The sequence below is a fragment of the Gossypium hirsutum genome, chromosome D07 (assembly GCF_007990345.1).
Source record: "Gossypium hirsutum isolate 1008001.06 chromosome D07, Gossypium_hirsutum_v2.1, whole genome shotgun sequence".
Classification (NCBI taxonomy): Eukaryota; Viridiplantae; Streptophyta; class Magnoliopsida; order Malvales; family Malvaceae; genus Gossypium; species Gossypium hirsutum.
In genome coordinates this window covers 4,862,046-4,874,053 of record NC_053443.1, presented here as the reverse complement: position 1 = coordinate 4,874,053, position 12,008 = coordinate 4,862,046, and the positions used below count along the sequence as shown (strand labels likewise).

General features: G+C 30.6%; 1 protein-coding gene across 1 annotated transcript; it reads left to right on the top strand.

Annotated features, from left to right (window-relative positions):
• The first annotated feature begins 3,293 nt into the window (after nucleotides 1-3,293).
• On the top strand, nucleotides 3,294-6,218 carry LOC107953658 (probable aminotransferase ACS12). The gene is made up of 4 exons (XM_016889027.2): nucleotides 3,294-3,803; nucleotides 3,900-4,034; nucleotides 4,588-4,748; nucleotides 4,835-6,218. Exons 1-4 carry the CDS (start codon nucleotides 3,447-3,449, stop codon nucleotides 5,688-5,690), a joined length of 1,509 nt encoding a protein of 502 aa, XP_016744516.1. The 5' UTR covers nucleotides 3,294-3,446; the 3' UTR covers nucleotides 5,691-6,218.
• The last annotated feature ends 5,790 nt before the right edge of the window (nucleotides 6,219-12,008 follow it).

Here is a 12,008-nt window from a genome sequence, read left to right as displayed (position 1 = left end):
ATAGTTGAGTTGTTTTATTTTTATAATTTTAATTTTTTAATATTTTATAATTATAAATTTTGAATATTTAAAATAATGATTGAATTGATAATTTGTGAGAGTAAAATATATTGAATATTTTAAGAATAGAATACTTGATACGATGTGAAAATATTAGGGGTTAAATTTGTTATTATATCAATAAAAAGAAGGCCACATCGATATTTTATTTGATGACCAAATACATTTTAGAGTAAAATACATTCATGGTCACTCTAAAATAGGGTATGTTCTATTTTTGTCACTCTAAATTTTTTTCTTAGGGCTAGTTTGGATGGGCGGTGTGTTTACCTCTAGTGAGGTTAAAAACAGCGGTGGCGGTGAGATTAGTTATTGTAGCGGTGAGATTGGATACTGTAGTGGTGAGATTAGAAACAATGGTGGAGTGTGTGTTTGAATTCAAACACAGCTGTAGCGGTGAAGTTAGAATAAAAAATGACTATTAAGCACATCAAATTAGAATTGATATATAATATAATTTTTAAAATTATTTTACTTTTTTTAAATTATTAAAATATGTAAATTTATAAATTCATTTAATAAAATATTAAAATGTATCTTCTAATATTTTAATGAATTATATAATCAATTTAAATTATTTATTAGATAAAATGATAATTATTTTTAATTTTTTATAGTTAAATTATTTATTAGATTTTACAAATTTAAAAGGTTCCAACCTACTTTATTATCAAAATCTTTTGGATGTAGAAAAGAGAAGATAGAAAAAAAAGTTGCAGTGAGTGAATGCGATTCTACCCCGCCATTGGGTGATAAATACATTTTATTATTGTGCTTCTGAATATTGTTAGTATTTGCTAGTCTCTAAATGCTTGCCCGGGAGTTGTTTGATAAAATGCTTGAGAAAGGTTGCTTGCCGAATGAGTTTAGCATTTTACTGCACGGCTACTGTCGTAAAGGGAAGTTATCTGAAGCAAATGCTATTGTAAATGAGATGATGAGAAATGGTTGTCCCTAATACTTGTAATATTTTGCTACATAGCCTATGGAAAGAGGGTAAAATATTGGAGGAAGAAGAGTAAGGGTATTTTTATCTGTTAAAAATACCAACAGTTGAAATCTCCATTGCTGTTGAAATCTCCAGCTGATTTTCAGCTGACCAGAGTGGTGAAGATGGCTTCTCACTAGACTGACTTACTGAACCAAACAGCATACCAGTGAGGTTGGCACCATATTTTCCCCCAACTACACCTCACTGGCATTAAAAGTCAAATCAAAAGAAGCCTTAATTAAATCACTTTAAATAAGACAATTGATTTCTTTCAATTAATTGTTAGGTAATACAATAAGTGATTGACATGGAATATTTTTTAATAACTTTTACTAAAATTTAAGGATATCTTTATAATTAGTATTCTTTCTAGAAAGCTAATGTACGTACACCAAAAATTCTGCATTAAAAAAATCAACACTCTTCGGATTCTCGCCTTTAGAGAGTTGATGAATAAGCAAAATGCAGTTGTAGAAGGACCATGAGCCCACAGAAATCATTCTCCGTAAATCCACCGAATGATAAACTAAATCAAATATAAACCCAGCTTTATGCTCACCTTTTGGAGAGGTCTCCATAGTGACAATAGAGTTGGTTCCATAGCAGCGAAATGAATCACCCTTTCACCGGCCAATCAAATCTCATAACTGATGTTGTCTTCCAGAGCCTCATCCGACCCAATAACTAATTCTGCCTCTTGAATTGAAAGCCCTTGAAAAGCCGTTTCCATAGCTCAAAATCAAAACTGACTGACGCAAGACTCAAAACATGCAGGATAAGCCGAGAATAAAAACCGTCAGTGGCGGCGCCAATACTTTTTAGAATTAGCATTATCAAAAATACATTAAATAATATTTTTAAAGTATTATTTGATAGAATTTGTTATCACCAAAAGTTCATAACATTCCTTATTTAATTAGATAAAGTAAAAATACTTACGTGGAATATAAGCAACGCACGTGATTTTAAATTAACAAAAAATAATTAATCACATATTTTTAAAGAAAGATTACTAATACTAATTAAATAAAGTATAATCTATAAAAATAAACACTTTTATCTACTTCAGGTTACATTTTAATCACTTACGTTAACATGTTTTAATATTTTAGTCACTGAGCCTTTAATTGCCATTAACGGTGTAACGGTAAGCTTATGTGGCACGTTAAATCATCATTTCAAATAAAAATTTTAGGTTAAATTATATAATTGGTCCCCATATTTTTTTCGTTTTGAGCAATTTAACTTTTTTTCTTTTATGTTCTTTTAATTTTCTTTATTTTCCATACCTTCCGATTTCTCCCTTTATTTTCCTCCATTCTCCATCTCTTTTAACATAGTTTTTCTATATTTTCCATTTTTTAAATCTAGTCCCTATACTTTTATTTTTTGAACAATTTAATTTTTTCTTTTTATTTCTTTATTTTCCTTTTCTTCTTCCCCTTTAGTTTTAACAAATGGAAAACATAGAAAAATCACATTAAAAAATATGGATAAGGGAGGAAAACAGAGAGAGAAGCAAATGAGAATGAAAAATAAAGAAAAAAGAGAAAGTTAAAAGAACATAAAAAAATTTAAGTTGCTCAAAACGAAAAAATATGGAGACCAATTATATAATTTTATTTAATATTATTGTTTGAAATGATGATTTAACGTGCCACTTCAGCTTACTGTTAACGATAACTAATGGCTCAGTAACTAAAATATTACAATACATTAGCGTAAGTGACTAAAATATAACCTAAGAAAAACAAAAGTGATTATTTTGATAATTTACTCTTAATTAAATAAAATTTAATAAATACATTAGAGATTAGGTCTCCATAAAATATAATGATTTGACTTGAAAAAGATTTAGAAGAAAAACGTAAATAAAATATACTGTAAATTATAGTAGTCTATCGATAATTTTGTCATCTAATTATGAAAAATTATAAAATAATCATTAATATTTATAAATTTTATTTGATCACTCAACTATGAAAAATTAAAAAATAATCATTTAATTATTCAATTTTATCTTCTTTTTTTGTTACCGAACTATCTTGAATTTTTGAATATTTTCATTTTATGAAAAATAAATAAATAGTTTTAATGATTATTTTGTAACTTTTCATAATAAAATGATAAAAATAAAATTTACTAATAATTGGATGACCAGTAATGTAATTTACCCAATAATATATAAAAAAAAATTCAGACAGACTCGCTTCAACAAGAAAAGAATACTAGAATATAACAGAAACAAGAAAAATATGTTTTGGTTTCTCATTGTGTCTTCCAAGGTCTAACTCTAAGCCATCAAAACAAAATCTATTCTGAAACCACAAGCAGCTGCTGTCGGGTGGGTGGGTCATAACCCTCACCCGTAGCTGGTTATCGAGAACCCACCGCCATGCGTCTCGTTGTACCTCTCCAAGGTGTTGCCCAAGGAAGAGGAGGCCTACTCCTCGGATCTCTTATCCCATGCGCCCTCTTTTACTTCCTCCAACTCTACCTCAAACGACGTCGTTCTCCCTCCGATCCTTCTCCTCCTTCCAGTTCCTCATCCAACCAGCCGGGGATGACCAGACATTCTTCACTCTCCAATTTGCTTTCACGCGGACCGCTTCGGATATCTTCCCTCGCCACTTCCATTGCTAAACCCGACGACTCCCCTTATTATATGGGGTTGGATAGGGCCTCGGGGGATCCCTATCACAGAATTGCTAACCCTGATGGGGTTATCCAGCTCGGCTTGTCCGAGAATAGGGTAACCCCTTGCTTTTAAAAGATGCTTCCTCTGCCTGCCCTATGTTACTTCTTCAAATATTTATGTTGCTGTTTCCATGCTTTTTTCCTTTTACAGTTGTGTTTTGATTTAATTGAGAAATGGACGTCGGAGAATTTGAGGGATTGGGTAATGGGAAGAGAAGGGGGCGATTTGAGCATTAGCGGGATTGCCACTTACCAGCCTTCTGATGGTACAATGAAACTCAAAATGGTATTCTCCACATCTCTATGTAATTTAAGTTTCTGTTCATTTTAGAGTGAATTTGATGTGTGGTGCTGAATTATCTGTTGTCTGTTTGTTGGTGAAAATGTTATCAATCACAAGTAAAAATAAGCAATTTCTGAGTATTTTGTGTGTGTATCAACGTTGTGGAAAAACAGAGTTTCATGTTTTCATGCCTTAATTGTTATCATATAAGGCAAATAAATAAACTTAATTGGTTTAAGAGCTTAAGAGTCAGAGATGCCATGTAATCTTCTTAGTTTCGGACTATACGGCTTTTTTTCCCTTAACTGTGAGGTACATACTGTTGAGTGCTTATATGGTGGAGGCGTGGAGCTAACTTTAATCTCTTTTTTCTGCACATTTGTTCATATTGATGGTGCAGGTTAAGGGATGTGGAGCTACGATGGGAGCTCTATACTTTTGTAGTTTATACTTTTTGCTATCATATTATCACCAAGCATAATGCAATTGGAATGTCGTATGCCTTTTTGAGACTGTCTGATCTATTTCTATGTATTCATTTTTTCGTATTTTACAGGCTATGGCAGGTTTTATGTCACGTGTTATGGGAAGAGATGTGTCATATGAACCATCGCAGATGGTTTTAACTGCTGGTGTGACTCCTGCAATTGAGACGTTATGCTTCTGCTTGGCAGATCATGGGAATGCGTTTCTTGTTCCCACACCTTACTATCCTAGGTAATTATTCGTCCTTCATCCCCCCCACCCAACGCACACACAAAAACAATGGTCCTATTGGTTTAATTAGAAAAGAATGTCTTCAGCTTTGACAGGGACATGAAATGGAGAACAGGAGTGGAGCTAATACCTGTTCATTGTCGGAGCAAAGACAATTTCGTGTTAAGTATCAGTGCGCTTGATCAAGCATTCAATCAAACAAGAAAGCGAGAAACAAAAATTCGGGGAATTCTCCTTTCAAACCCTGCAAATCCTGTTGGCAATCTACTTTCTCGGAAGATGCTTGAAGCTCTTTTGAAGTTTGCCGAAGAAAAGAACATCCATATCGTATCAGATGAAATATTTGCAGGGTCTATTTACGGGGAGAAAGAGTTTGTCAGCATTGCTGAAATTGTTGGTTCTGAGGATTTTGATAAGAACCGGGTTCATATTGTTTATGGGCTATCAAAGGACCTCTTTCTTCCGGGAGTTAGGGTTGGAATGATCTATTCTTTTAATGAGAATGTTTTGGCTGCTGCTAGAAAGTTAACTAGGTTTTCTTCTGTTTCTGCTCCGACCCAAAGACTACTAGTTTCAATGCTTTCAGATACAAGATTCATTGTGGAATATATTCAGACCAATAAAAAGAGGATACGGGATATGCGTGATCTATTTGTGGCTGGTCTGGAAGAATTAGGTATTAAATGTACAGATAGCAGAAGTAGCTTGTATTGTTGGGCTGATATGAGAAATTTAATCCCTACTTATGGTGAGAAAGGGGAACTTGAGCTATGGGAAAAGCTATTAAATGTGGGTAAGATTAATTTAACACCTGGTTCAGCTTGCCACTGCATAGAACCAGGATGGTTCCGGTGTTGTTTCACAACCTTAGATAAGGATGATGTTCGTGTAGTCATGGGACGGATTCGAAAAGTTGTTGGTAGTCATACATCATGCGGTTGAAATGTCATTGTCTGTCATGCTCAGATGGACAGTTTCTAAGTTGGATTTTAAACATGGAACAGCAGCTTAATTAAGACGTTGCATTGGAGGCTTGTAAAATCATTTGGAATGGTTTTCAGGGTAGTCTCTTCTTGGCCTGGTTCTACAAGGATTTTGGTCTTGGTTGGGGAATTACTTCATTTACATTGCAATCCTTGAATCAAATTTATGGTTGTTCCAAAGGCAAAGATACAGCAGCATGAAGGAGGTCTTTCCTTGAGAAATTCCTGTCACACATTCAGCCAGGCAGAGAGTAGATGGAATAGCATGGTAGATAGATGATAATGTTGGTTTTTTTATTTTTTGGGCAAAAGAAAAAGAAAGAAGATTATTTGAAAATTACGTAAGGAAGAGGAATTGGAGGATGAATTTTATTTCAATCATGACTTTCACAAGTATAACTTGGCTTTTACTTCAATTGTGAAATTAGGTATTTGAACGGTTATGAAATAGAACAGTTATGAAATGTAAGTTTAAATTTTTCGATTACTCGAAATTATATTGAATTTTATTTTTATTTGATATATAATATAATTAAATTTATTTTTATGATATAAAATAAATTTTCATATTTAAAGTTTTAAAAATCATTTTTTTTAGAAATATTTATGAGAAAAAGTAGGAATCCAAATTATAACAACGATCCAATTTCCGTCGATGTTGGAAAATTCAATTTTGGAGTTGAATTTCTTAAATCAAGCTAGTCTGAAAATTTTAAATCGAGGAGTTTACAAGATGAATACGGAATTAATAGAATTATGAAGTAATTAGTTGGATAAATTAATAATTAGTGAATTGGGACTAAATTGTTGAAAGGGTAAAGAAATGAAGGAATATAATAGAGAGGGACTTGTAGGTAATTAAAACAAGGCCTTAATTATAATTTGGCCATCCTTAATATGTGGTTAGTGGATGAACTCATTTTCATCCATTGATTTCCACTAAGTTTAGTAACCATAATTCATGACCATTAGATTAATATTATTAAATGTAATTATAATGAAAATATAAAACAAAAGATGAAAGATGTTAGTCGATTATCATCTTCTTTCACCGTTTGAAGAAAGAAAGAAAATTCTCAACAGTTCTTGGCTTTGAATTTTTGTTAAATTATTAGATACAGCAGATGCGAGAATTATGAAATTCGGTTTAGTTTATCATTGTTAAATGTTTAAAAGTTAGTGAGAGAATGATGATAATTTTGGAAAACACATCCTCGAGACTCTTAGATTATTCATTATAATTCCAATATCATAATTAAATTCAAATGGGAGAATTATGAGTTATACAAAAATCGGATGTTAGGGTTCTAAGGGGTTAAAGTTTATATATATAGGGACAACGTACAAAATTACTTTAGGGGATCATAAATGAATTATAAATTATTGGGGTTGAAATGTAATTTTATTATTATACTAATATGTAAATTCATAAAAATTTAAGGGACCAAATAAAAAATCTACTATTTGGGGGAGGGGAGCAAGGCCACTGCTTGCCTCCCTCTGTCTTTGTCCCTGTGCATATATATGACGTGTTTAATTTAAATGACATCTATGTATGAATGTGCGAATCTAATATTAATCCATATTTGAATTAGCGCACATAACTAAATATAATGTAGATAAATCAAAAGGCAAAAGAAAGAAAAAAGCGACGCATAACGATCACAATTTATGTTAATATAATCTGCTTTTCTTACATGATCCTATTGAATAGTTGTACAAAACGAATATGAAAAAAAAAACTATAAAATTTAATATTTCTTTAATAATTTACTTTATATTTAAAAATGTTGTTTTGACTAAAAATATGTCATTAAATTTCTTTACTAATTAAAAATGGATAAAAGAGATGTGAAATCACAGTTTCATATAATTCATTCTCTGATTACGAGTATGTTGGTTTTTAAAATTATTTTGATTTTTCTATTTTTATAATGCTATGGGTGCAGTTGGTGGGTATAATAATTTGTATTGGGCAATCCGAAGAGTCAAAATCGTAGGCCTAGTAGTAAAAATGTGGTATTAGTATTAACCTGCTCTGCAACTAATGCATGTTTCTTTTAGGACTGCTTTATGTGTTTTGATTTGGACTCAAATTCTATGAAGACCAGTCAAATACTGATGTGTTAGACCAGTTTAATATATATGATTTTAAATTAAATATAAATAATTTTATTTTTTTAATAATTTCATTACAAATTTTAATCGTATCTGTTTTTTTATACAATGTCTAAAATTATTTATAGTCCCTCCTCAACTTATAAATAGAAAAATAATACATTTTAACACACTCGAATCCACATCTTCCTACATTAGAAGTGATTATCTCCAAACTACGCATTTTAATTGCATTCAAATATCCTTTAATTTTACTAATTGAGTCTTAACTCGATTGGCATCGATATTGTTGCTAATGCTAGAGAACATAGATTCGAGAACACTGTAACATATTATCCTCTTATTTAAAAATTAAAGAGGAATTATAGATAATTTTAAACCTTGAATAAAAGATTATCATTTAATTTTCATCTCAAATTATTGATGTGAGTTGCCTTCCAAATCAGCCACGTCTTTGCTTTAATTAGATTACAAGTCCTCGTTGTCTGATGATTGCTTCTTCCAAAGTAGCTTTTTAAATCCCTCCATTATATGGCTGCCATTATTGTCCCCTGCCAACGGCCTGCTTGTCGTCCCCTGCTTAGATTTGCTTCAATTCTTTTGCTTTTCGCCTACCACAATACTTGCTGCGCGGCTGCCTCCACTTGCTTTTAATTGCCAAGGCCGTACATAAGCCAAAATTTCTTCAACCCCAAACCCCCCCCCCGAAACTCCCCAAATCGGGTTGCTGCTAAATTACTCTATTCGAGAGCTGTCTAATTAAGTTTAATTCGGGTATAGTTTACATGTCATAGAGTATAAGGGTTCCATTATTGTTTATTATTTATTGCGGACTGCTTTAAGCGTCCGAGAATATTGTTATTATCGTGCTTTGTACATTTAGTGTACGGTTGGTTATTGATTAAGTGTGGGTTTAGATGAGTATTTAACTTACTTTTTGGTTCTAGCTTTAGTATCACTACAGTATCTAATCTCATCTCCAATGTTATTTTTACACTTATCGTAGGTAAACACACCACTCATCCAAACATCCCCTAATTAAGTTTATAGCTCAACAGAGTATTGTCATTATTAATACTTGTGTCATTTTTCATTGATCGTTTAGGGTTTAGTTGAACACTTGTGTGTTCAAGTATTTTTCCTCGTGTTACTTGGTCAAAATGATTAAATCAACTAAAACATTGAATTAAAATACTATTGTTATTTATTGAATGTTTTGATAATGTTTCCTTTTTATTTTAAATGTTATTTTGTGACTGATTTATGATTGTACCGCATCTTTGAAAAATTCTATTGAACATGACTTTCACTTCTCGAATTATTACATAAATATATATTATATAAATATAATATTTGTATATGATTAAAATACTTTTATTTTAACTATACACATTGGTAGTTTAAAATGTATTGAATCACCACTGAATTGTAAGTATTTAATCATCATTGAGTTGTAAAAAGCTCAGCGTTTGGTTTTTTAAATCCATGCACAGGAAAAAGGTAGTTCACGAGTTCATGTTCGAGCAACATCTCCAAGGTGTCTTTGCAATCCATTTTTCATAAAGAGACTTTTCTCATAGTTTTAGCCTTGGCATATAGTTAGGACAATTTGATTAGTTGATCACTTTTATATTGGTTAATAGTTTGGTTATTTGACTAAATTATGTTAACTGGTTTTATTTTTTTATATTTATTTTTATAAGCATGATTTTTTAATTTTTATTTGTATGTTTGATTTTTATATTTTGATGTGTATTAAATAAATGATTGATAAAGAAAATTGATTTGACTATCATTATAACGCTCCAATTTATTAACTTATTCTACCAAAAAAAAAGTTAAATGCTTTGCATCATTTAAAAAAAGATATTGTGTGAATTATATAAATTCTGTAACTACATACTACTATACATTTATAAAATTTTTAGCAACCTATTTTTTTTTAACCTTTAATATTTTTGTTAAAAAATTATAAGTCAGTAATTTTTTTAAAGTTAAATTAAATGGATAACAGTTAATTTGTTTATAGACCTATCAAACATGGTTCAATCTCTTAACATATTAATTTAAATTTTTTATTTAAAATTTATATAATTTAAACATTTAATTTTAATTTTTTATTTAAAAATTATATAATTTAAACATTTTAATTTTAGCCACAAAAATAATAGTAGTAGTATTTAATAAAAATGTATATTAATCCTTTCCTAATTAACTTAGTATCCGGTTAATTTGTGACCCTAACTCAATAAGATTTTTAATTTAAATAAAATTTTTAACTTATTTTAATCTTTGTAGAACTGTTATAAATAATTAAATCACTTTAAAGTAAAATTTTCTAATCAAAACTGTATTGATATATAAGTTTCAAATTCTGTTTTAAAAAATCTTTAATATTAATTCTGTTTTATTTGAAAAATAATAATTTAAATTATGATAATAAGTTTTGATCAATTTACCATTAAAAGCCTAATTTTTTTAAATTTATCGAAATGAGCCCGGTATTTTATTATTTACCGGAATGGGCCATTTTCCTCTAAATCGCGTTCGCGTCCACATCAGTGCGATGTCAGGGGACGTGCTAGGAAATAGTGGCCACGTAAGCGCGCTTTACTGACATGACAACAAATCGCGTCCTCTGAAGCGCGATTTGTGTCCACGTCAGCAAAGCGCGCTGACGTGGACGTGATTTGCCCCGCGCGTGAATAGTGCAACGGTCAATTTTTTTATCGTTGCCCCCCAATGTCCAAAAAAAAAACTATAAATACCTCACACCCCTGCTTGAAGCGTTTTTTAAACTATTTGCTCAAAAACATCAACTCGAAATTATTTCTTCTAAGACCAACTGTAGCAAAAGCGCGTCCACGAGGGCGCGATTTCACAAATTCTTCTCATAAAGAATCCTGCTTGAAGCGTTTTTTAAACTATTTGCTCAGAAACGTCAAGTCGAAATTATTTTTCCAGTACCTACTTTAGCAAAAGCGCGTACACGTGGGCGCGACTTCAAAAATCCTTCTGATAAATCATCCTGCTTTGATTTTATCTTAAAAACCCATAAACACGAAACGTAATCCAATTTTGAATAAATTTTAATTAATTTAATTACGAAACCCTAAACCCTAATCCCTTATTTGTTTACTTTTTTCCAAAAACCCTAAAAACCCTAAAAACCCTAAGGTGGTAAACACGGCAAAATCGCGCCCCTACGTGCTAGGAAATCGCGTCCACGTCAGCGCGCTTTGCTGACGTGGACACAAATCGCGCTTCAGAGGACGCGATTTCCTGACACGTCCCCTAACATCGCGCTGACGTGGATGCGATTTAAGGGAAAAGGGCCTATTCCGGTAAATAATAAAATACCGAGATCATTTCGGTAAATTTAAAAAAAATGGCTTTTTTTGGTATTTTGTCCCATATCTGCTCTTTATAAAACAATACATAAAACTACCCATAACCTCTCTTCAACTCATAATTAAGAGAATAATACGCTTCAATGCACTCGAACACACGTCCTCCTATATTGGGAACAATAACCATGTCAATTAAACTAAAACTCAATCGACACATTTGTATTTAATATTTAATCTTTCACATAAAAATTAATGTTAAAAGTCTAAATTTAATTCAAAATATTTTGTTAAATAAAACTAATATATAACTTAATATATTTTTTAGAAAAATGGTAAATTTTTAACTTACAATGTCTTAATATCTTTTCGTTTTTAAAATTTTAAATATTATTGCAATTTTAATTATATATTTAATTTTTAACAAAATATATAATTATTTTTTTAAGAATATTATTATAGGTTCTGTTTTTTTAATATAATGTTTAGAATTATCTATTGCTCCTTTTTAACTCATAAATAAAAGGATAGCTCGCTCAAATTCATCGACAAAAATGCTCATGCCAATTGATAATAAAATATATAATTTTAAATATTCAAATTTTGTACCAAAATTTTAACAAATAAATATAATATATTTAAATAAAAAATAAAACTAGTTTTACTAAATTGACTTTTGACTTAATTAAATGTTTTTGAAAAAAAAATATCAAAGTTCATTCTTTAGTTATTTAACATTGTTTTATGGTAATGATGCATCGTAATTAGTAAATAAGTTTGGTTGTTAACCTTCTCTGTAATTTTCTTCGTTA